At 41.0% G+C, this 24,966-nt stretch overlaps 1 protein-coding gene across 7 annotated transcripts in view; it reads left to right on the forward strand.

Annotated features, from left to right (window-relative positions):
• Positions 1-24,966, forward strand: part of ropn1l (rhophilin associated tail protein 1-like) — a 68,200-nt gene that overhangs the window by 23,050 nt on the left and 20,184 nt on the right. For 4 of the 7 annotated variants that reach the window (XM_048549393.2, XM_048549401.2, XM_048549420.2 and 1 more), the window contains exons 2-5: positions 5,496-5,631; positions 8,426-8,549; positions 9,651-9,812; positions 14,525-14,700. In XM_048549393.2, coding sequence (XP_048405350.2) covers positions 5,496-5,631; positions 8,426-8,549; positions 9,651-9,812; positions 14,525-14,700 — 598 coding nt within the window. The remainder of the gene's footprint in view (positions 1-5,495; positions 5,632-8,425; positions 8,550-9,650; positions 9,813-14,524; positions 14,701-24,966) is intronic. The other 3 variants (XM_059652887.1, XM_048549428.2, XM_048549437.2) reach the window with 2 other exon arrangements.

Below are 24,966 nucleotides of genomic sequence, written 5' to 3' on the forward strand. Positions count from 1 at the left end.
AGAGGTACTACCATTGCACCACAAATTCTAGGTAATAGTTCTATCCCAATCATTACTCCCAGCTGAGTAAGTGATCAGCTACATGAAGGATTTTCCCTATCTTATATTCCATAAGCCATCCATCTTTTCTGTGAAGTGTTGTTGAATTTTTTGTTTGGCTAGATCAAAGTCAGTGGCTGTCCTGCGCTCTGTGTTAATGGAGAAGCTTTGCAAACCTTTTGGATTTGGACAAGGGCGGCTCAGTGGTTAGCACTGCTGCCTCGCACTGCCAGTGCCACAGTTTCAATTGTGCAATTTGCACGCTCTCCCTGTGTCTGCACAGGTTTCTGTTGGGTGGTCTGGTTTCCAACCACAGTCACAAAGATGTTCTGGTTAGGTGGATTCTATGATTTACAAAGGAGATGGACCGTGAAAATTAGGTCAGAAGCATTGGGAGGACTGTCAGGAGATCATAACAGGGGTGTTAGCTGCAGTAATCCTTGGGCTGGGGAATAATTCACAAATGGAGCAAATGCATTAGAGGAAGGAAATGGCAGGCTCGCACTGGACCCACCAATACGCACCTGTCCTACTTCCACTTTAGCCCGGAGAAGCATGTGAGGTGTGTGCTTTTGGCTAAGAGTATGGTGACTGGACTGTGTCCCAGCTTCCCTGTAGCTATACCACAGTCAGGAAGGTGCTGCCAGTGACCATCAAGGTCAACATGGCCACAGCGAATTGTTGTGCTTTGGAGCAGGTGCCATTAGCAGTTTTTAATCCACTGCTGCATCAGGGAGGTGACAGAATGAGTAGAGACTTCACCCCCTTCTCAATAACGAGCCAGTAACAAGAGGAAAGATCCCGTGGAATTTCCAGACTGGGGGAGTGCACAATGACACATAGTGTTGTGCAATTGCTGGGATGCACACGGATCTGCAGGGCCCACATGTTAACATGGGGATGATTCACAACTACAAGGGAGGACGCTCATTAACATCTGATCGATGTGTAACAACCCCCAAGATTCTCTCAGTGAATACTTGCTATCCTGGTGCATTCATCCAGTTATCCTGACCAGCTACCTTCAGTCTGCTGCAAAGAACTAGATGTTGGCAGCTAGCTGACAAGGTATGACCACCCCAACCTTGCCTCAAGACTCTTCTCTGCCACCTGATGATGCATGGATAACTGTGTCAACCAATCAGGAGCATTGTGGAGCAAGCTACCATCAGCAAGGTACAACAATAGGTTTGCTGCTTAGACCAATGGTGGGAGCTCTCCATTACTTGAAGAGGTGTTTTCAAGTTCTTGGTTATCTCTTGTGTGCTTTACAACCTCGCTATCATGAAGCCACAGCCTTGTCACCAGCCCTGTGGAGGCTGTCTTGGGAGGAAGAGAAGGAAGGGAAGAGGAAGCTGGGATCCTTTCTCAATGGGAAAACTGTCTATAAATGGGTGCTCGAACTCCAGCCCTCCTGAGATCTCATCCTCAGCTCACAACTGCTTTAAATTTCTGAACTTCTCAATCCATCATCTGTGCCAACACTGTTATTTTGAACAAAATTCTGAAATAAAAGCAACTGACAGAAAAAAAAATTATAACAACCTTACTGAGCAACACTTCCAATAATATGTACAAAGCTCAACTACTCACACCAGTACATTCCCTGGTTGCTGTTTTACTGGTGACTTTGCCTGTCCTAGGGCACCTATGTGTCGTATTCCTACAGTGCCTGGCTGCCAAGACTGCGGATGACCTTATAGGACAACTTTGAGTTGCTCAAGGCCCTGAGGACCCTTTCTTGGATGACAGCAGCATGCTGGGATGACTTTCTAAGAGCCAACTGGTAAATCATAGTGGTAGAAATATAATGCTCGCATTCTGAATGAGGTTAGCAGACCTTTACATCCCTGAAACTATTACATTTGCCTCATTCATCATGCCTCATGATGGGCGTCTTTTGACATTGATAAGTGGGAGCCTGTATGGCCCTCATGATCTCCATTTGACCAACCACTGCTGCTTGCTTCCAGTATCGCAATGCTGGGATGTTGGGTGCTTCTGCACTGGAAGCTGGGGCATTGGCTCTCACACGCTGCTTCATGACTACAGGATCTGCAAATGCTGCCAAGGAGTTAACTGCTGTTTCCACTGCCAGAAAGGAAGGGTTCTGAATTTTGAGTGAAGCTTTGTGCAAAATTGGAGCCAGGCTGCTGCATTGTCTCAACAGCTACAAAGACTCTGACACAGCAAGCATCATGTCATACAAGCCCGTAGCATTATCTAGGTTACTACCTCCCAGAAAGCCCTCATCTATACTCCTTGGCCCTGCATAAACATGGTGTCACTTTTTGTGTTGTGCGTGAAAACCTGGAGATCTCTCTGACAGATTGCTCCAATTGCTGTCCTGACCTTCTGGCCAAGGTTTTCTGAAACTGTTACGGTAGCTCCTGTTGCACAAATACAGATCTCGTTTCAGAGGAGCTGTTAAGCATATTGTGCTGGTTGTCTCGATTTGCTGAGCCCTGCTTCTAAGTATGCAGCCAGTAAGCAGCAGGCTTAGGTGAAACCATTTGCTCTGGTCATTGTAAAGAGCAGGCCATGTGAAGTTTGGGTGGTGCTTCACTTGACATGACCTGACCAGGAGTAAACATGCATAATGATACCAGGTGTTGTTGAATTATCCCTCTTTAAGATGGATCTCATTTCTATACTGCACATCATGCCCTCATGAACCCTGCAGGAATCACATCCAAGTCAGTAAGTAGGAGCAGTTATTCAGGCAACTGACAGCCCATGCTAGAACCACATACAGTCGTCTAACTACCTATAAAATATAATACACAATTGCCAATTCTGCATAAAGCAACTGTTCTACTTATTTTTTAGTAGATATCATACTGATCTTGCAGCCATTGACAATTCTTTTATGGAAGTGTTTGAATGTTCAGTACTCAGCTTTATTCCAAATTACAATTCATTTATAGTCAACATTATTCAGATTATATGCTAATTCACATATTAAAGTCACATTCAGAGTTTGATTAAGTGTAAAATGAACAAAAAGGAAGCATTATTGGTGGGAAAAGAAAGAAACATTTTGCTATAGCTTTTTATCTCACACTCATCAGAATTGACGTAAGAAAGCCAAATTTCAAAAGGAGCAATGACTAAGCCAACTCTCATCAATTGTAAATGTACCAGTAGACAATTGACCACTGGGCTTTTGTTTAATTCAAGAAGGCAAAATACCTCAATTCTTTCCTTTTGCCTGTGATCAGCAAGTCCCCACTTCTAGCAAGTGCAAATGGGAAACATTGTGATCCTGACTGATCACCTTCAATTGATTATTTGGATCATTCTTGACACACTCAGGATTGTTCAATAAATACTGTCCAATCGTGGGATAATTTTTAACTTCAGACATTACGCTCTGAATTTTGCAAACATGGCTCAGTTCAGTGCACTTAGTACTCTGCCTATTGTGAAAGGACATGTCGTTTGATCCAATTTGCCAGTTATTGAGACATACTTGGCATCGCATCAGCACTTTACCCCGGAAAAGTTTCCATTCAAGCTCAAATTATGCTGAACGGTAAGCATTTTAAATAAACTTGGAGCAACATCTGAATCTAGCCATTTCAGGCTGCTACAATGTAGCAGTAATGAGTAGTATTTTCCTCCAACAGGATGCTGTCATCAAGACAAATGCTCTGCCTTCCACACAAGTGGGTAATGGACTGGGCAGTTTGAAAGAACGTTTAATAAAGCATGAGGGATCTCTTTACAAATAGGGACAGAGAGCACAAGAGCAAGGAAGTGATAATAAACCTGTACAAAACACTGGTTTACCCCATCTGGAGTATTGCATCCAATTCTGTCAGCTGCAATTTAGGAAGGAAGGAAGTCATTAGAGATTTTTTTACAAAAGATTCATTAGAATACTTTAGGAGATGAGGGATCTTACCATAGGAGAAATTGGGACTGTTTTGTCTGGAGAAGAGAAGGTCGAGAGGAAATTTGATCAAGTACTCAAAATCATGAGGGCAACTGTTCTCTTAGGTGAAAGGATTGAGAGCCCAAAGGCTCCAATTTCAACTGATTGGCAAAATAATCTAAAGGTAACATGAGAAGAAATTTTCTTGCACTGCAAGTGGGGATCTGGATGTATGAGTTGAGAGGTAGGTCCACTGCTTTTTGTCATTTATGTAAAGGATTTGGATGTGAACATAGGAGGAATGGTTAGTAAGTTTGAAGATGACACTAAAATGGGAGGTGTAGCGGAGAGCGAAGAAGGTTGCCTCAGACTAAATCAGAACCCTGATCAGATGGGCCCAATGGACCAAGGAGTGGCAGATGGAATTTAATTTTGATAAATGTGAGGTGGTGCATTTTGGAAAGGCAAATCAGGGCTGGACTTATACACTTAATGATAAGGTCCTGTGGAGTGTTGCTGAACAAAGAGAAATCAAAGTGCACGTTCATAGTTTCTTGAAAGTGGAGTTGCAGGTAGATAGGATAGTGAATAAGGCATTTGGTTTGCTTGCCTTTATTGCTCAGTGAATTGCGTACAGGAGTTGGGTGGTCATGTTGCGACTGTGCAGGACATTGGTTAAGCCACTTTTGGAGTATTGCGCGTAATTCTGGCCTCCCTGTTGTCGGAAGGATGTTGTGAAACTAGAAAGTATTCATAAAGATTAATGAGGATGTTGCCAGGTTTGGAGGTTTGAGCTCAAGGGGGAGGCTCAATAGGGTGACGTTATTTTCCCTGGAGCATCGGAAGCTGAGGAGTGACCTTATAGAGATTATAAAATCATAAGGGGAATGGGATGAGGTGAATAACCAAGGTCTTTTACCAGGGCTGGGGAGGTCCAAAACTAGAGAGTCTAAATTTAAGGTGAAAAGGCAAAGATATGAAAAGGACCCAAGGTGCACCTTTTTCACGCACAGGGTGGTGCATATACGGGATGAGCTGCTGGAGGAAGTGGTGGAGGCCAGTACGATGACAACATTAAAAAGGCATCTGCATGGGTACATGAATAGGAAGGGTTTTAGGGATGTGGGCCAAATGCTGGCAAATGGGACTAAATTTATATTGGATATCTGGTCAGCATGGACAAGTCGGACTGAAAGGTCTGTTTCCATGCTGAACGTCTCTATGACTCTATAATTCTGAGTGTTATAAACTCAATCATACTTTTTAATAAATTGGATCACTATCTAAAGACAGAAAGGCAGGGGAATGGCATTATGTCAATTGCTCTTGAAGAAACCCAGCACAGACGCAACGGGCTGAATGACCTCCTTACGTATATATGGTTTGAGCAATAAATTTTTACTTTCCTGTATTAATCACATTGCTCCATTCACATCATCAGACAACCTTAATATGGTTTGAGTGAAAATGACTTGGAGATCACAACTGTAGTTCTGGATTTTAGGTGTAGTTCTGATTTGTTTTTCCCTGACATGTTCCCGTTCTACTTAATGTCTTTCATTTTAATTCTTCTTTACAGCAGCCATGCCACTTCCTGATGTTATGTTCTGCGCTCAGCAGATTGAAATCCCACCTGAGTTCCCGGACATTTTAAAGCAGTTTACAAAAGCTGCCATCCGGACCCAGCCACGTGACGTTCTCCAGTGGTCTGCTGCGTGAGTAACACCTATATAAATATCTATATCAGCCAACAGGTTCAAAATGGCATGTCTTATAGTATTTGAAACATCAGGTTGAAAAGCCAAGATTGTAAATGAATAGAATTAAAACAGAACATGCTGGGAAATTGTTAGCAGTTCAGTCAGCATCTGTGAAGTGAAACTTAGGTAACCTTCTGGCTTGAAAATCTCTCATTGGAACAAAAAAAATTAGATACAAAACAGGTTTTAAACAGTGGAAGTACTCAGCAGGTAAGGCAGCATATGCGGAAAGATGCTCAACATTTCAGGCCTTTAACTCAGAAAGGTGGAAAGCGTAATAAGTTTTAAGCAAGTGAAGGTCAGGGGGGTTGGAAATTAGTAAAACAAATAGAAGTGTCTGATTGGGTGGAGAGAAGCAGTGATTAAACGACAAAAGATTCCATCGTACAAAATCCAGGCTCTGTAATTACCTTAAATCTGTTAGGCCTCTTACGTCTTGATCTGAATTCCTGAACCCGTATATTCTCACAGAAGCTGCTTTGCTGGTCAGTGTTTGACGCTTTCACCACCGCAGCCCTGGTTCAATTCCCAGTAAGACTTGCTACGTTAGAGGGGCTCTTGTATTACATTGGTAGTATGCCTACCACTGGACTAAGAAGCCTGGGTTCAGTCCCTCCAGAAGTGTTTAATAACAAATTGACTGAAACCCTCTCACTTTAAAGAACAGCTACTCAAGTGTTCATCATGACCTTGTCTCTGCCTTGGCCACAATCTGTCTACTGCTGAATCTCTCACCCATATCATTATCTCCTTCTAACCCAAACTTTTTATTCCTTTCCTAGCTGGAAAATCCTCTTTTCCACCCTTCAGAGACTTTAACTCTTCAACATGCTGCTGTGTGCATCCTTAAAAATATTTCGCTCTTCACATTGTTTTTCATGCCACTCAGTTCTTAAATTGCATAACTATTCACACTTACTTTGTTCAGTTGAGGCATTTAACAAAATAAACATTGTGTGGATAAGGTGTTCATGTTATCCCTAAAGTCTTTTTCAGCTTCAGAGACGTTGAACAAGTTGCTGCCTTTTCTTGGTCATTGTTTGATGTTGAACCAGACTGTTTGCATTCCTACTTCAGCCAGAGTCAGCTAATCTGCTAATCCTCCCTGTCGCCAAGACAGCCTGCTTTTGCTTTTGTTGTATTGTTCATCTCCTTCCTTGCTTCAGCTTGTCGACTGTTGAATCCCCCATTCATTTCTATCTTTACATTTGGCTATTCATTATACTTAAGCTTATCCATTTCTCTGTTGCCAATTCCTTAAATCATATCAAGTACCACTCAACTACTTTTCTTGTGCTGGCAGAACTACAGTGACTGACAGTCAGGAAATTAATTTCAAGTTACCGTTTATTTTCAAATCCCTCTGGGTCTCTCCGTCCCTTTTATGATAACATTCTCCACCTCTACAATTCAGATTTCAACATTCCACCAATTTTGGCCTCTTACACCTCTTCATTTTAATTGTGCTCCATCAACATTCGCCAATGTAATTGTCTAGGACCTGAGCTCTAAAATTTCCTCCCTAAACCTCTCAGCCTCTCTACATTTCTGTCCACCAAGAAGATTCTCCTTAAAACCTATCTGTCTGATCAGGGGTTTGGACACCTTTTCTAATAATTTATTAAATCACTCAGGGTTTTATTTGATAACCCTCTTGTGACATTTTGCTGCCTTAATTTATACTGTTTGCTGCAATGATGCAGTCATTGCCTGGCCTTCTCTTACAAGTTGTTAATTTAATTTGAGATTGGTTTGGGTCTCATATTAATATAATTTCTACCTTCAGTTTTAATTAGTCTTCATTTGTTCTGGAGACTCTTGTCTTGTCTCCCTGGAACTGGATTTTTGCTCCTTCTGAAGTCTAAATCCGCACAGCGCATATTTCACACATGCAATGTACCTAGCGCGGAATGAGTTACTCTCCAATTTACTTCATCTTTAGATGGCCATTTCATTATATGACTCCAAAATTCAACCTGAGCTAGTGAGCATAAATTAAAATTGTGATGTCATGACATTTGAGTGTTCAAAAAACATAAGAGTCCCAGTGGGCCATTCAGCCTCTCGTGCCTGCTCTGTCATTTCTAGATTATGGCTGATCACCTACCACAATGCCATTCTATCATGCTTCCCCATAATCCCTTGATGTCACTGATAATTAGAAATTGGTGGGCCTCTACCTGACATTCCATAGCCCTTAATATTATTAGCGGCAACAAGAACTTTCACCCATCCCATGCCTTTAATGTAAAATCTATCCCACGGTATTTCAGAATGGCTTGAGTTGAAAAGTATAAATGAAAGTTATTAGGAGGGATGAGATAGGACATGGACTTACAGCAGATGCGGAGACAGTGAGATTGATAGAAGGAATTCCAGAATATGTGGTTAGATGCTGATGAAGGCATAGCTTCCAAAGGTGGGAGAAGATCAATCACAATGAAAACACACAAACATTTTAAATGAACTAAAACCATTAGTTTCAATCCTGCCCCTTTCCTACAAGAAGGGTGTGCATTGGTGAACTGTTTTTACTCTGATTAAGAATAGAATTGGCAGTCCCTCCATCTCAGCTGTGCCTGGGGAGTCACAGTGGTAGTGTTAAAAGAAAAAAATATAGAAAATGCATTAAGGATTCTATCAGAAATACTCCCTTCTCCCAATGACAAAACGGTGCATTCACAACTATCCTATAGTTTGCTATATAGCTGAAATTAATGTCACTTTCTGATCGCTGTTGTTAATTTAGGTACTTTTCAGCATTGTCTAAAGGTGAAACCCTTCCAGTGAAGGAACGGTATGAAATGCCAGTGGCAACTCAGAAAAATAACACTGGTCTTACACCAGGACTTCTAAAAATTCTGCACAACCAGGTACAATACTAGAATGTTAAAGAATATCTTTCAAGACCGTTGTTTTTTTAAAAAATCCAAAAATATGCACTGTCACTGCCAAAAATGACTATAATTCCCTGCTTACATTTATACTCATTAAATGCGCCCAGTCTTTAGTTGACAGGGCTGGGCAATTGGATGCAGGGATTTTGTTTGCCCTGGCTGTTTGGGTTAAGATCTTTCTAAGCTGCTTTCCATATTATCTACATTGTTTGGCTGGTTGGCTCTCAGGATATGAGGGAGTCATTCCGGCCTGAATTAGGAGTCGATTAAGTAGAAACTGAGAGTTGTGGTAACAGTATAATTTCTCTGGACTTCAGTTTCTGTTGGAGATAACTTTGTTGAACAGACAGAAACTTTATTTTGCTGTTTCGGATCTTTCTAACTATTATATGTCAATATTAATTATTTTGTTTCTTTTCTATTTTTGTAATAAATATATATGTCTTGAGTGAATATGTTTATGACTAATTACCACATTAACTAAGCAAATAAAAATTAACTATGTAATCTATCAGGTCAGGTTTCATTCTGGGATTTGACTTGTCCAGAGGTACCATGAGCTGGGACCACAGGACATGCGGCCAATGCAGTTGAGAGTCTTGTGTTGATCATAGATTAGAGAAAACCTCAGCTGAATAATTCACAGTTTGAATCCTTTGTGTGAAAATTAATGACAATTATGTTTTCTGGCATTGAAATAGGTGGTCTTTATCTTCATTGCCAATATTTCAATTCTAAATTTAGGACCATTATTAGGTAGTCATTCTTTGTAAGTAGAGTATTGAACAGATTGCTAGGAAGGGTGGTTGGGCCAGAATATTGAATAAAAGAAGAAACTAAGTGCTATAATGGGCTAAGATTAAGTGGGCTGAAGGGCCTTCTGCCTCAGCCTATATCTTGATGAATGAGAATACCTCAATAATTAAAGGAATGTTCCTTACCTTTTTATATTTGTCGAAACCTGTTTGTAGTAGCTGTATTAGATACGAACCGACTTTTGGTTTACAATTATGATGGTTTTTAAATATTGCTGTACTGAACAATCAGTATCTAAAAGCATGTACCTATGTGCTCTAGCTCTCTCAAAAGCATGTTGTTGACGAGGCTGAGTTAGTGGAAAAATGGAAAGACCTAGGATTGCCGTACCAACAACTACAAAAGATTCTGCACCTGGGCAAGTTAGAGAGTGAGATTGAATGGATGAAATTCTTGGCACTTGCTTGCAGTGATTTGGGTGGGGTACGTATAATTTTGTAACCTGCTTATATCCATACAACTAACCCAGATCTTAAATGCCTAAAACAGTGAAGCTATGAGTCAAATAGACAGTGATACATTCATCGTACATTCAAAGAACATCATATTGTGCATTACCTGTTGAATTTCTCATTTTCTGCAGTATTAGTTTGTGCTAATAACCAAACAAACCAGCACAGAGTTATAATAAATGGCATGAATTGAAGTGATAAGTATGAGGTTCATAATAAGTGTATTATGTCATTTAACATTCATGTCAGTGAACAACAATTTCCAGATCGTGTAATTGTATAACTTCAATGACTAGTTTAAGTTTACACTAAGGGCTTGACAACCATTAAGAGGAAAATAATTTCAGGGTATGTCTTAAATTGCCCCCCAAAGACCAAGGCAAGTATTTTGGTCATCTTTTCAGGCAGCATGGTGGCTCAGTGGTTAGCACTGCTGCCTCACAGCACCTGGGATCCAGGTTCGATTCCACCCTCGGGCAACTGTCTGTGTGGACTTTGCACGCTCTCCATGTGTCTGTGTGAGTTTCTTCTGGGCACTCCGGTTTCCTCCCACAGTCCAAAGATGTGCAAGCTAGGTGGATTGGCCATGCTAAATTGCCTTTAGTGTTCAAGGATGTGTAGATTATGTGGGTTATAGAGGTGTAGATTAGGAGGATTATAGAGGGATGCATCTGGGTGGGATGCTGAGGGTCAGTGTGGATTTGCTGGGCCGAAGGGCCTGTTTCCACACTGTAGGGATTCTGTGAAAGTTTCTATGAAAAGATGCTTCGATTTAAATGGGAGCTCTTAATGGGGGAGAAAATCTCAAGATATATCCTGTCACTCAGATAAACAGAACAAAAGAGTAGAAGGAATTTTGTGGCTTCCATCCCAATGGGAAGAGAATTGTAGGATCCTCGAAATTGCATAAAGGAACTTTAAGTTTCAAATGATATTCTCCTGGTGTCTTTATGGATCTCTATATTTTTCTAGGATTTTACGAATGGGCAACCCAGGTGACTGCCTGAGGATGTTAGCATTCAACTGATTAAGATATTTACATACATCCTAATCAAATGATAGCAATACAAATCTATTCCCTTTTTGAACAAAGACAACTGAAAATTTGGCTGCTAGTGATGAACCAAAGGGATGGGTGTGGATATAAGCTGGGAGAAGGTCACAGAGTGAGAAAGGCCACAAAGGAGCTTGTGGACAAACACAACATTTTAAAAATTTATTGCACTGGAGCACTAGGACTTATAAGTTTAGAAAGGGTTTCTAGGTAACTAATACTTATTCAATTTGTTTGTGCAGGCCTAATAAAGTTTTGAATTCACCTCTTCAATTTGTTTTGCTTAGATTTTCAAATTCTACAGCAAAATATCCATTGGGCAAGACTAAAACACTGAGTTAATCATTAAACTCAAATTGTGTTAAGTACTGTAAAACAAACAGCGCACTCATTTAACAACTGAGGACCATTTAACTGTCTGACAAAAGATCCAAAATGTTATATTTATAGTAACAGCAGACAGGCTTGAAAATGTATGGTCAGTCCTGAACCTGGTTCATGAAAAGGAACTACTGCCTTCCTTGAGGCAAAATACTGCTGACAGGAGCCCAAATTGTGGGCAGAGGTACATGCCCTGAGAACTGGCCCCAAAAGCAAGGCTAATTCCCTGCCTGATACAGGAATGGTCTCCAATTGTCTACAAGATGAATGATGTACTTAGGAAATGGCTCTGGAGCCATTCTTGAGCCATTCCTTTATTTCATCCCTTCTTAATTAGATTGTTAAAATATAATTTGATAATAGTATGATAATGGTCAATTTGATTGAAACTGTCCACTTTCATATATTGCCTTAACATAAGATGATAGGTTGTTTTAGAGTATTCGCATTATCTATAAAATATTCAAGCCTTTGTTCATTGGTGTGTCTATGGCTTATGACCCAGTGTAGTGCTGTTGACCCTGGAGGTGTTGTTTCTTTCTGTCTAATACCCTTTTCTAAGATCTTATTAAAATACAGCAAATGTAATCAGAAATTTATGAAACTCACACCTTTATAAACTGCATTCATAAAGAATTTGTGTTTAGTTTGCACATCTCAGAATATCAGTAAGCTCCAAACATTTGACAATCATTGAATTAAGTTGAACCATTGAATCAAGTCCTCAATATTACATTCCAGTCAGACGATGAAGTTTCACAATCCTGGCATTCAGCAGCAGACATTCACCATTTGTAATTAAATGCTTCCTGTTTGAATGTCAAGGTAATCTAAAGCAAGAAGTAAATTATAAAATATTACTTTTGAACAAAAGGTAATCTCGCCTTGATTAGCTGATTTAAGCAGCTGCTGATTCAGAGCCATAGTTCCCATATAATTAATCTTAGCTAGATTGACATTGTCTTGTACAGCCTTTCCGGGAAAAGTGCTGGTTTTTCAGTCTCTTTATCAGATGATAAAAGTGGATGTGCAGCAGGAATGGGAACTCTAAAAAGTGCAATTTAAGGGTAATTATATGATGCCAAGCAAAGGGGGGAAAATATGAAGGGAAGAAGGTGATGAAATCTTGTTTGTTGCGTTGGAAGGAGAGACAGCCTGCAGATGTAGAATCATCCTTTATTTAATCCTATGCTTTATTTTATCTCTGGATATCCTGAACCACAAATTCTCATTTGCTACAGTACAAAGGAGTTTTCCATTTCCTTTCTGCTATTCTCAGCAGTTTTTAAAATATATTATTCTTCCTTTTGATGGGAAAGGAGCCATGCTATTCCCAGAATATGATCATCAATCATGCTCTTTGTCAGTCTTGAATTTAAGATCCAGTATTGGCCATTGCCTGTGTCATAGGATCAACATTCTGTTAAAAAGAATGCAAATTTTTTTCTTGTAAGAAACTTCCCTGTTCACTGTATGTTAGCCCAATTGTCTTTCATTTCTCCACTTTCGAAAGTTTACCATTCCAGGTTCAGACTTTTCCATACCATGGTTCAAGTTTTTCTCCTCTGTTGGGAGTGAAGAGCAGTTGGGTAGGAGAATGCACGCCAGAACTGGTGGGCCAGATAGCCAGGACCATTTCAACACTGCACCATTTTCCCGGTGATGCCCATCCCCAAGCAGTGGCTAACAAATTGAAGCGAGCACATGGCCAGTTAAGGCTAGTTGTTGAAAGGGTTCCAGACTTGTGAGGCATCAAGGATAGTTGGCCTCACTCTTTCCACCCACCTTCACCTGTGGCCATTGGCCAGTCTGTGGAGAGGATTTTCCTCCGTGACAGTGCTCTTGTTGGCTGTTGCCTTTATCTTAGTTTAAAAGTTGCTGAGAGGGCATGTCAAGAAGAAGTTGTCTAGTAGCTCGAGGATCATAGGATCTTTGCAATGTGGAAGCAGGTAGTTCAGCCCATTGACTCCACACCAATCCTCTGAAGATCATCCCACCCAGAACCACACCCTCCCCCCAACCCTTACCCTGTAACACTGCATTTCCCGTGGCTAATTCACTTAATCTATACATCCCTGGACACTACGGGCAGTTTAGCTTGGCCAATCCACCGAAACTTGCACATCTTTGGACTGTGGGAGGAAACCGAAGGATCCAGAGGGAACCCATGCAGACAGACTCCACACAAACGAAAACTAAAAGAACTGCGGATGCTGTAAATTCGGGGCAAAAGCAGAAGTTGCTGGAAAAGCTCAACAGGTCTGGCAGCATCTGTGAAGAAAAAAATCAGAGTTAACATTTGGGGTCCAGTGACCCTTCCTCAGAACCCGAAACAGATGCTGCCAGACCTGCTGATCTTTTCCAGCAATGTCTGTTTTTGCTCCAAAGAGACAGTTGCCTGAGGCCTTAAATGACAGACTGGTAAAACCTCTGCGAGGGGTGAGTGGGGGGGGATGGTGGCTGGAGACTGCGATAGGGTTAGGGTTAGTTTTGTCCAATTCCAGTGAATTGTTTTCCAGCATTATAAGGTAGGGACCTCTATTTGACCCTAACGGCACGGTTCTCACTCTAAAATCCTGCCCATACCTATGTCATACATGGCAGGGAGCGAGTGCTAAAACTGAGACCTGAATGAGGCCACCACTCACAACTGTTTCATACCACCATTGAAGTGAGTTACTTCTCCCTGTTTATCCAATTAGTAATCCAGTGCACAGATTGTTAGAAATAATGGGAATTGCAGATGCTGGAGAATTCCAAGATAATAAAATGTGAGGCTGGATGAACACAGCAGGCCAAGCAGCATCTCAGGAGCATTATGCTCCTGAGATGCTGCTTGGCCTGCTGTGTTCATCCAGCCTCACATTTTATTATCACAGATTGTTAGAATCCTTTTTACCAAGATGGGAACAAGTGGGTCTTGGAAAATGTTGCTGAGGTTGGAGTCAACTTGGTATTTACTTGTGTTACTTTTGCATAGTTAGCAAAACTTATTGTAGCACAGTATTAATTGTGCACTGTATTGAGGTTTTCTATTATACTTGCCACTGTTTATATCAGCCTTGCTTATAATGGATAGTCATTTATTCAGGGAAATGCTGCTAACCTTTCTCAGCTGCAGAGTTGTTAATTCCAAAGACACTGTTTGCAATGTACTGTATTGAGAGATGCTAATGATATAAACATCAGTAGAACACTATGATCACATTTTGTAGAGATATGTATACATACATAAAATTCTTTTAAAGTCTCTATTCAGTGCCCTGAAATATGCCTGTGAAATCCTCACAACTGACCCAACAGGAGGTGCAGCGCACATCTCTTTTGAAACCTTCAAGTATCTGTATACCTACTTAGCAAAGATGGATGCGGAAATTACGGAGTTTGAAATTGAAGCAACTCTTCAGGCTTTACAGGAAGATGTGTGAGTATAAATATAGGCCATCTATGACATTCTGGGGATTTAGAACTTGAATTAAACGGATAAAGAAAAGTGCAGAATGACACTTGTTGAATTGTAAACTTAAAACTGAATACAGAATAATAGCTATAAGACAGTATTACATTAAAGATTAGTAATGACATGCATATCAACAGAATCCCATTATCACTTGCCTTTCTATATTCGCTTTAATTCCTCATAATGAACTCCAGGTGGTAGAACTATTCTCGTGCTGAAGGTGAAATATTTCCAGTCCTCCAGTCTTTTAATACCACCTCTATATCTAAAGAAGATAGGAAGTTTATGACCAGTGCCTCTGTAAATTACACCCTTACTTCCTTCAGTATCTTCATATTTTCTCACCTGGTCCTAGTGATTTATCCACTTGAAGTAAGCTAATCTTTCTCATACCTCCTCCGTATCAACTTTAGTCCAGCCACTGTCTGAACTGTAACCTCTTTCATTGTGTCTCAGCAGCACCTTCTTCCTTGGTAAAGAAAATTTGCCAAGTTTACATTTGCTACCTCAGCCTCTACCTTTATGCCTCGGCCTCCTTTTGATTCCTCATTTCCTTTACTGTTACCCTTTTGATATTTAAATGCCTTCAGGAGAATTTTGGATTTCTTTACGTGAGCTACAATGAAAATGGATGCTGGATATTGTGAGATTAAGAACTGAAGACAATAATCTTTCTTTTCTCTTTAAAAGCGTTTACTGGTGTCTTCAGCAGGGGGGGAGTGGGCCTGGCCTGGTTGGGTCTGATGAGGTGGTCTGAACCTCCCATCTGAAAACTTGTTCATAGATGGACTTCTATTTAAGACACATCTTTTCATTGTCTTTTATTCTTTAACTATCAAAATGGCGCCAGATTATGGTGACAATTGAAATCTTTTTACTCTATTTTATTGTATTTCACTGTAAAATATACGTGACAATAAATCATTCATTTGTTCAATGTCTCTGCATGTTTATGCACTAAACCCCTGAGCCATAAAAACAAAAATTATGAAACCCTAGTTGCCATGGCCACAAAAATGCTAATTTGGCCACTATCCTTCAATGATGCACAGAAAATCAGCCAAGATATCTACTCCTGATATTTCGATGCAGTTACCCCTCCCATCTGGCCAGCTTCATCACTCTCAAAATACAACAGCAGCTTGGTAAGAGAGAAAAGGTGCCCATATCCCAGAGGAATGCATGAGCCATGTTGAACAATAGAGGGCAGTCTATACTAATGTGGAATGCCCAGCATAATATTGAAGTGGATAAATGAGGATGGTGTTACATGAATGAATGAATGACTGAAAAAATGTATTAAAAATATTCTGTTCCAGAGGTTTGGGGCAATTTCTGCATTTGTGGATTTCATACCGTTTACTTTTGTTAGCATAAATGATCTGTATTAATAACCTGCAAACCTTGGTTATTTAACTACAAACAGATTTTACAGGACAGATTTGAGACAATTCAGCCTGACTGATATATGCCAGTGTTGATACTGCACTTGAATTTTATGACCCGTCCCTCAACAACGGTCCTCAATTTGTGACAATGCTGGGTGGGACAACACCCCCATTCCCCCAAAATAGTTATGTTCCTAGGTGAGGAAGGGTAAACGAGGCTACACTACTTTGCTCAACCCCACCCTCAGTTTGTTGCAACAAAATTAATTTTAAAATGATCCTTCCTCCAAGGGATTCCTATTCCCAGTCCAAATATATTTACGTTTTAAAAGGAACTAATCTAAGTGGGTTTTCTTGAGGTAAAAAGGAGAGAATTTATTAGCCAAAAGCAAAATACGACAGATGCTGGAAGTATGAAATAAAAACAGAAAATGTTAAAGAACCTCTGCAAGTCTGGCAGCATCAGTGGAAACAGAAATAGAGATAATATTTCAAATCCAGTTTGACTGAAAAGAGCTGCAAAATGCAACGTTCATTAGCTTAATAAGCCACGGAAAAAAATTAATAAAATGTGACGTATGCACACAAATTAGAAAACAGAGGTGAGTTCAGAAACTGAAACTTTAAAAACAATCTGAATCAGTCTTTGGCTTGTCCATGACACATACAGTGTGAAACACTGAGATTGTAAATGTGGATGATTCTCATAATGCTGACTTTGACAGTTGGATGGCTGTTTGGATATTCTTAGTGGTGATTCTTGGACTTGCTCTCAGCCATCAGAAAGAGCCCTTGTTTCCTTTTATTTGTACCTCCAGAGGCATCTAGTGGGTCCTTCTTATCTGTGGTCCGGCCTAGCACACTAACATATAGAGATCAGGGCATGCAATTGGTTTTAAGCCCCTTTTCAGGAGCGATAAAACATAAACATACCTTTCACTAAGAATTACCGTTCTGTCAACTCAAATCATGTTCACAGCCTGGGGCACAATCCGCAGGAGAATTCAGTTCAGTTTTTGAATGGCAACTCTCTTTGAAGTGTTGCTGTCTGAAGTCATCTTGACATTCTTAAGGTGCAACATTCCACGATGCTTCTACTGTAAGACAGAAAAGGATCTTAGACAACCACTGACTTTGCATCCTAAACCATCTGTTGGCTTTGTCTTTTAAAGAAAACATGTACTTAAAATTTTGATATACCATAATACGCTGAGGGGTTATGATCCATTGTCATGATAGAACCTCTGTTAGCCTACTTTCCAAAACCAATTTTCAGATTTTCTGAAGAAGGGTCCCGACCCAAAACGTCAAGCTTTCCTGCTCCTCTGATGCTGCTTGGCCTGCTGTGTTCATCCAGCTTCACACCGTGTTATCTCAGATTCTCCAGCATTGGCAGTTCCTAATATCTCTGCTAATCCTTTTAGTTATTTCTTCCTCAAGCATTTATCTAGCCCTTAAATAATTCTTATTATTATATTTACTAGTTACTATAAATAATCACGTACTGCGCGAAAATGTTATAGCTTCATTGCATGTGCTTGATGAAATGATATACTGTTGATCAGCACCTGACTGCAATGCAGTAGTAAATGTGGCATCCAGGAAATACATTTGGATCGTAGTTAGATCCTATTTTGTTACAAATAATACAATAATGTGACATTTTCTATTTGTCTCAGCTACTCCTTGTGTTAGCAAGCTCCACATATCCCCACCACTGGCTGGTTTCTCTCCTTCTACCCCTTGTAAACACCAAATCATCAAAAACTTTGCCCTTGTGTCTTGATCTGTAGCAAGTCTGTTTCCTCATCACCTCTGTTGACCTGCTTTTAGGGCTGTTCAACTAATGTCTTGCCTTTAACGTTTTCTTCCTTGTTTTCAACTCCCTTCATGTCCTGGCCCTTCCATGACTCTGTTATCTGCTCCAGTTCTGCAACTCTCAGAAAACCCTTTTTTATTCCAACTCTGCCCTTATACAATCCAGGAAGTAGTCATCCCCCCTGCAGCAATCAGGACTGTGAGTTTTTTTTTGCTTGTTTCCAGAGCAGTTTAGGGAGACTTTAAACTAACTCACCAGGAGGATGGGAATCTGAGCAGAATCTTTTGGAAGCAATGGAGCTTTTGGCCACTAGCTAGAGAAGCAGGGAGATCCCTGCAACATCACTATTTGCCAATCAGGCATTTCTCAGGACAACAGTGAGACTTGTCCCAGAAAATCAAGGACCCCAGGGGCTAAGAGTTACCAGATAGGTGAAGCGATGGTGTAGTGGTAAAGTTACTGAATGAGTAATCCAGGACTCGAGGCTAAAGGGCTGAGAATGTTTTGAATCCAACTATGAATCCCACCGAAGATGTGCAAGATAGGTGGATTAGCCATTCTAAATTGCCTCCTAGTGTCCAGGGAGGTGCAGGTTAGATGGATTAGCTTTGGGAAATATGGGATTATAGGGATAGGTTGGGGACTGGGTCTGGGTGGGATGCTCTTCGGAGGGTCAGTGAAAACTTTATGAGCTGACTGGCCCCTTTCCACACTATTGGGATGTTATATTTCTATGAGAGATAGTGAAATTTGAATTAAATCGTTTTAATTCTGGAATTAAAGAACTAGACTAATGGTGACCATGTAACCACTTCAATTGTCATTAAAATACGATCTGGTTCACTAATGTCCTTTAGAGAGGGAAATAGGTCATCCTTGGGGAAACCAAGCGGAGGCTTGGGGACCGCTTTACAGAACACCTCCACTTGGTTTGCAATAAACAACTGCACCTCCCAGTCGCGAACCATTTCAACTCCCCCTCCCATTCCTTAGATGACATGTCCATCATGGGCCTCCTGCAGTGCCACAATGATGCCACCCGAAGGTTGCAGGAACAGCAACTCATATTCTGCTTGGGAACCCTGCAGCCCAATGGTATCAATGTGGACTTCACCAGCTTCAAAATCTCCCCTTCCCTCACTGCATCCCAAAACCAGCCCAGTTCGTCTCCGCCTCCCGAACCTGTTCTTCCTCTCACCTATCCCCTCCTCCCACCTCAAGCCACACCTCCATTTCCCACCTACCAACCTCATCCCGCCTCCTTGACCTGTCCGTCCTCCCCGGACTGACCGATCCCTTCCCCACCTATACCCTCCTCTCCACCTATCTTCTCCATAATCCATCTTTGGTCCGCCTCCCCCTCTCTCCCTATTTATTCCAGAACCCTCTCCCCATTCCCCTCTCTGATGAAGGGTCTAGGCCTGAAACGTCAGCTTTTGTGCTCCTGAGATGCTGCTTGGCCTGCTGTGTTCATCCAGCTCCACACTTTGTTATTTTTAATAGGTCATCCTTACCTGGTTTGGCCTACATGTGATTCCAGACCCACAGCAATGTGTTTGACTTTTAATTAAGGATGGGCAGTACTAGCCAGCGACACCCACATCCCATGCATTTTTTAAAAATAAAATCAGAGGCCAGGCACTCAATTGAGTGACAGCTCCATTGAGGAGACTGGATGCTTCTGGTATGATACCCACCTGAGGTCAAATAGCTTGAAACTGCCACTGTCTTGTCGCACAGCTTCTTCTCCCCTTCCTGCAAGCAAAAGATGCCCTTCCTTTGCGCCATCCCCTCCAGGTTGCTGTTGGAGAATGGTGGCATCATCAACCCTCTCTGACACATTCATAAGCTGTCCATCAATGAGCAGGGCAGCTTCTGAATGTCAGTGCTCATCTCGCTGCACAGCAGTCTTCTAAATATAGGAGGGGCACCAGGGAGGCTGGTCTTTGGTAGAAGCCCAGAGAGTGGACAGTTGGTCTGTGAACAGCACTTGGTAAGATGGGATAGAATGGACCATGAGCAATACTGCTGGGCTAGGGTGGGTTGATAATAAGGCAGGTTTGGATAAGATATGGCAACAAATCCAGCTAGGCCTCGCAGTGAAAAATGCCATGATGCAGCTCACACTTGGCCAAAAAGATTCAACCCAGAATATATGATGGAAGAGCAGCAGGAGGGAGGGAGCTTGTGATTAGAGAAGCTGGACCAGTTAGTCTGGTGTGTCCCGCTGCCACCATGTTGTAGATTTTCGGCCTACACCATTACAAATCACTTTGAAAGACAGTGGAAGAGATGAAGGCAAAACCAACAAAAAAAGCAAGGAGGTGGCTGGAAAACCAGTAACAAGTGTTGACAGTACCAACATTTATTGAAGACCCACTTCATCCACAGTGTAGGTAAAGAGGAAGAAAGAGATAGCAAGTGAGGAGTTTGAGAGCCCATAGTGAGTTACCACTTAATCTGAAAACATTTGGGTCCCCTTAAAGGAGTCACTGTCCAGTAAATTTACAATTAAGCTTCATTAGGCTTCCTAAAGATAATCCCACAAAATGTCTCTCAAATATGAACAGTAAAGCTTTGATAGAACAGGAAGACACTGGAACAGGTATTAACATTTTAATATCTGACCCTTCTGATCACTGGGAGCTTGGTACTGTTTGCGTTCCTTTTGCTTTTGATTTCTTTAAAGATTGATTCAAACAGCTCCAACTGAGAATAAAACACTTGTCCTTTATTTTTGACATTTGCACAAAGCATCACAATGATCCTTGGCTCCATCAAGTCTATGTCTCATTTAAAGTGTGGATGACAATGTGAGGAGGTGCATTGGAAAAATTCATCAAATTTGAAGTATAAGTGAATTAAGTCATTGTTAGCTTGGTTCTGCAGAATCTGCTTAATTGGACCCTTGGAATTTGATATCCTGATCTATGCTTTACAATTTAATTAAACAAAAGCATTGAGGCAAAACTTTGCAGGACAACATCGAAGCATTCTCTGACATTCTAATTCCTTGTGGTTCACTTTTAAAAAGAGCTAATGATGTGAATGTCATTCCCAGTGTTAAGTACTTAGAATTCTCATTTTAGAAATGAAGTACAGAAAATTTATTTCTAATAAATTAAAATCATGTTACTTATAAATGATACTGAGTTCCAGATTTCTGGCTCACAGATTTCAGGAATAGTCTTTGGAATTCTTGAAAGTTTGTCTGTTAAAAGAAGGAAACCCTAAAATAAAATTCAGCACAAATACAGAAGATGATGTTGCCTCGTGATATAAAGAATTTTAAAAAAGCAGAACCTGAGAAAAAACAGTCCCCAAAAATCAAAAAGAGAACTTCTTAAAAAGAGTCCTGAAGAAAACATTATTTTTGCCCCCATGCTGGAGCACCCTTTGAGAGTAGCCTAGCATCAGACCAAAGGTTTGGACACTAGACAATGGATTGTGAAGGCCAGGGGGATTGACAGAATTAGGAATCACTTCTTATGAAAGCTAGTACAGATTTATAAAAATAATCTGTAATATGAAAAATTATTGTTTTGATCAATGTATAAGTAGACAGACTGTGAAACTGTCTTGTAATTAATAAGTACAATCAACAAATCAGAAAAAAAATTGAGTATGAAACGTGTTTAGTTTTGATAATGCGGAACTAGAATCATTAAGGCTTTACAAATTACTGATAATTTTTGCAGCAAATAAAAGTGCACTTAGAATTTTTACATTGTTGCGACAGAAAAAAATAGCATTGGGACGCATTGTTTCCCTACCCACCATCACCTGGTGACGTGCATACATTGGCAGTAAACCAAGTTTTCACATTGCTGCTGACCAGAATAGTGCTTTTACTGGGTCAGACTAGATTTGGATTTGATAAGCTTAGCTGAATTTGGATTGAGCTCAGTTTTGCTGCTGTTTTTAGGCTATTTGTTAATCCCTACTGCTTATCTGCCTGCTTTAATAATAACATTGCATAACCAAAACACAATTCCAAATGTTTGAAGCCACAAACGTTTAGTGTACTTATGAAAAATAATAATTAGATAACTTTGTTATAACTGATCAAAAAAATGTTCCTTTGCTACTCCCATTCTCAACAGCATTGCAGATAGTTGTTTTTATGTTTTGCAAGTTTCCGTTATTTGTGTTAAACAATTTTGTATCTGTAAAGCACATTTAATGTGGTAAATCCTGAGGCACTTCATGAAAGTGAATGGTTGGATGCTGTTGGGAGGGCCAGTGTGGACTCAGTGGGATGAATGGCCTGCTTTAACATTGAAGGGATTCTGCAATTCTTTTCACAGCAAAACTTGGCATGCAGCCACAGGAAACGATGCTAGGGACAATGGTCAAAAAGTTAATCAAACAGGGTTTAAAGAGCATCTTGGAGGAAAGGGAGATGGAGTTTGGGGAATGATTTCAGCACCATAGGCCCAGGGTAACTGAGAGCATGGGCAGCAACAGTGGATTGGCTTACGTCTGGGATGCTTGAGAGGCTAGAACTAAGTTAATGCAGATGTAGGGCTGGAGGAGGTTTAAGGGGAAAGGGAGAGGAGGGAGTGGGCCAGTGACACACGATTGGAGCGATATGAAAAACAAGGATGAGATTTCTAAGATGAGGGTATTGCTTGATCAGGGGCCATTGTAGCTCAACAAACACCGGAGTGATGGGTGAATGGAACCAAGCAGGATCAAGTAGTTGGAGCAGCCAGCTGAGCCACTGAGTCGCCCATATCATCTAAATATTTTTGGCTATCCAGTTGAAATCCAGCGTTGAAAATGACTTGCTTCCACTCCAGTGGGGTGCATTTAGTGGTGGCTAACTATTCCCGTCCTGGAGCTGTAGACTCTACCCCAGGTAGGGCAGGTGATGTTTGATGGAGGGTGGGGAGATGGCTGGGTTGTTCTGCATTCTGAATGCTGCATTCTGCTGTTTGTACTCCGCTTCCACATATTCTGCTCGTGACACTCGATGTGGTGAGTACCTTTGCGGGTGATTCGTCTCCAGTTTGTGCATTTATAGCAAACAATGTGTCAGTGGTGTTGTATTTATTTAGACAGGCTTTCAGGATGTCATTGTAATGTCTCCTCTACCCTCCTACGGTTTGCTTACCATTGCAGAGCTCAGAGTAGAGCACTTGTTTAGACAGTCTTGTGTCGAATGTGCAGAAAACACTGCCTGCCCATTGCAGCTGGTCATGTACGACCAGTGCCTCAATACTGGGAATATTGGCCTGGGAGGGAAATCTCATGTAGGAACGCCCATCCGGCCAGGGGATTTGCAGTTTTGTGCAAAGGCGGTGCTGGGGAATACTGTCCAGGGTGTCTGCTGTATTTGCTCCATGTTTCTGGTGGATACAGGATGGTGGGAAGCACAGCTGGTCTGTAGACCATGTGCTTGGTGCTGGGTTTGAGATCTCAGATTTTGAACACATTTCCTCAGGCATCCAAAGGTTGTGCTAACACATTGGAGTCAATGCTTGGTTTTGTTGTCAATATCTGCTCATACTGAGAGGACGCTTCTGAGGCATGGGGAATGATCCACATTTTCCAGAGGCTCACTGAGGATTTTGATGGGGGTGTGGGGTATGGCAGTGTTGTGTGGCAGGAGTAGGTTGGTACATAACCTTTGTTTTCATGACGTTTAGTCTGAGGTCCTCATTCATCTCAATGGATGCATCAGTAATGGTTTGTAGCTGGTCCCGAGAGTGTGCAAGCTCACAGGCACTGTTGTGAACTGCAGCTTGGTGGCAGAAGTTGGGGTCATGCAGAACCTCAGTGATGGCCACTGTCCCCTGTCGCACCTCTCCATTGTAAATGCAGGACTTTCAGGACAACACCATGAATTTCATCATTTTCCTTTTATATTCTAACTCATTGTATGGCTTGTTGATAGAGGCATCGGTTAGCTCAGTTGGCTGGACAGCTGGTTTGCAATGCAGAGTAATCAATATGTTCAATTCGCACACTGATTGAGGTTACCATGAAAGACCTGCCATCTCAACCTTGCCCCTTGCCTGAGGCATAGTGTCCCTCAGGTTAAACTCACCCTCAGTTATCTCTCTGTAGAGAGAGCGTGGGACTACGTTGACTTTACGTTTATCTGGTAAGCCAGCAAATGCATTCCATTTTATTGACAGAGCAATGTCCATTTGTCTGTCTTCATGGTTCAATAACAGGAGGCTGAGTGTCTGTAATCAGATCCTCCCTACAGTGCTGGCTTACAAATCTGCATTCAAATGAACGACCCCACCCCCCATTACTTTGTTAATCAAATCCTCCATTTGAGAACTGAATGCCACCATTTAATTTCAGATCTAAAGAGAACTCACCTGGTAAAGGTAAAATGCACCCTAAAAACTTTTGCTGAGATAAGTAAGCAAGGAGTGATTGCTCTTTCAGAATTATGATCATTATTTTTAACATCTTTTATAAACATGAATCCAGTGCAGTTTGTGCTGGGTTCATGTGAAATCTAAGTGACTCTTGATCAAAATGTTACTTATTTATTTAGCAGCTGTGGCTCAGAATTCATGGAGATTTTGCAGACACCTACCACAATGTTATACTTTTTGTGCTGGAAATTACATTAAAACCAGAATTTTTTTAAGGCATGAAGATGCAGGTGACACACACGCTTTCTTTTTGGAAAAGGATCAAGTTAATTCGGAGAATAAGAATGTAGTTGTTGATGCTTATTGGGGTCGAATGCCTTGATCTAATGATAATATTATTATGGTATGTTGCTCCAAAGTACCCGCTCATTGGTAGTATTGCTCAAAGCTTTAAAAGTGGTCAGTGTAGTACTGAGTGCTCATATAAGGTTAACAAACCACACGGGATCTTCGTTTTTCTCTGATATTGACTAATGATAGCAGGCTCAATATTCTGCAGAGTTTGGCTTTAATTTCAATTCTGACTTTTCTAGCCGCATTGACTATGTAAATATTTTGCATTGTACCTCAAGTTATAAGAGGATGTTTGGTTCAGTCCTTTGTTTTAGGATATACTTTTAGACCT

The sequence above is a fragment of the Stegostoma tigrinum genome, chromosome 2, assembly GCF_030684315.1.
Source record: "Stegostoma tigrinum isolate sSteTig4 chromosome 2, sSteTig4.hap1, whole genome shotgun sequence".
Lineage (NCBI taxonomy): Eukaryota > Metazoa > Chordata > Chondrichthyes > Orectolobiformes > Stegostomatidae > Stegostoma > Stegostoma tigrinum.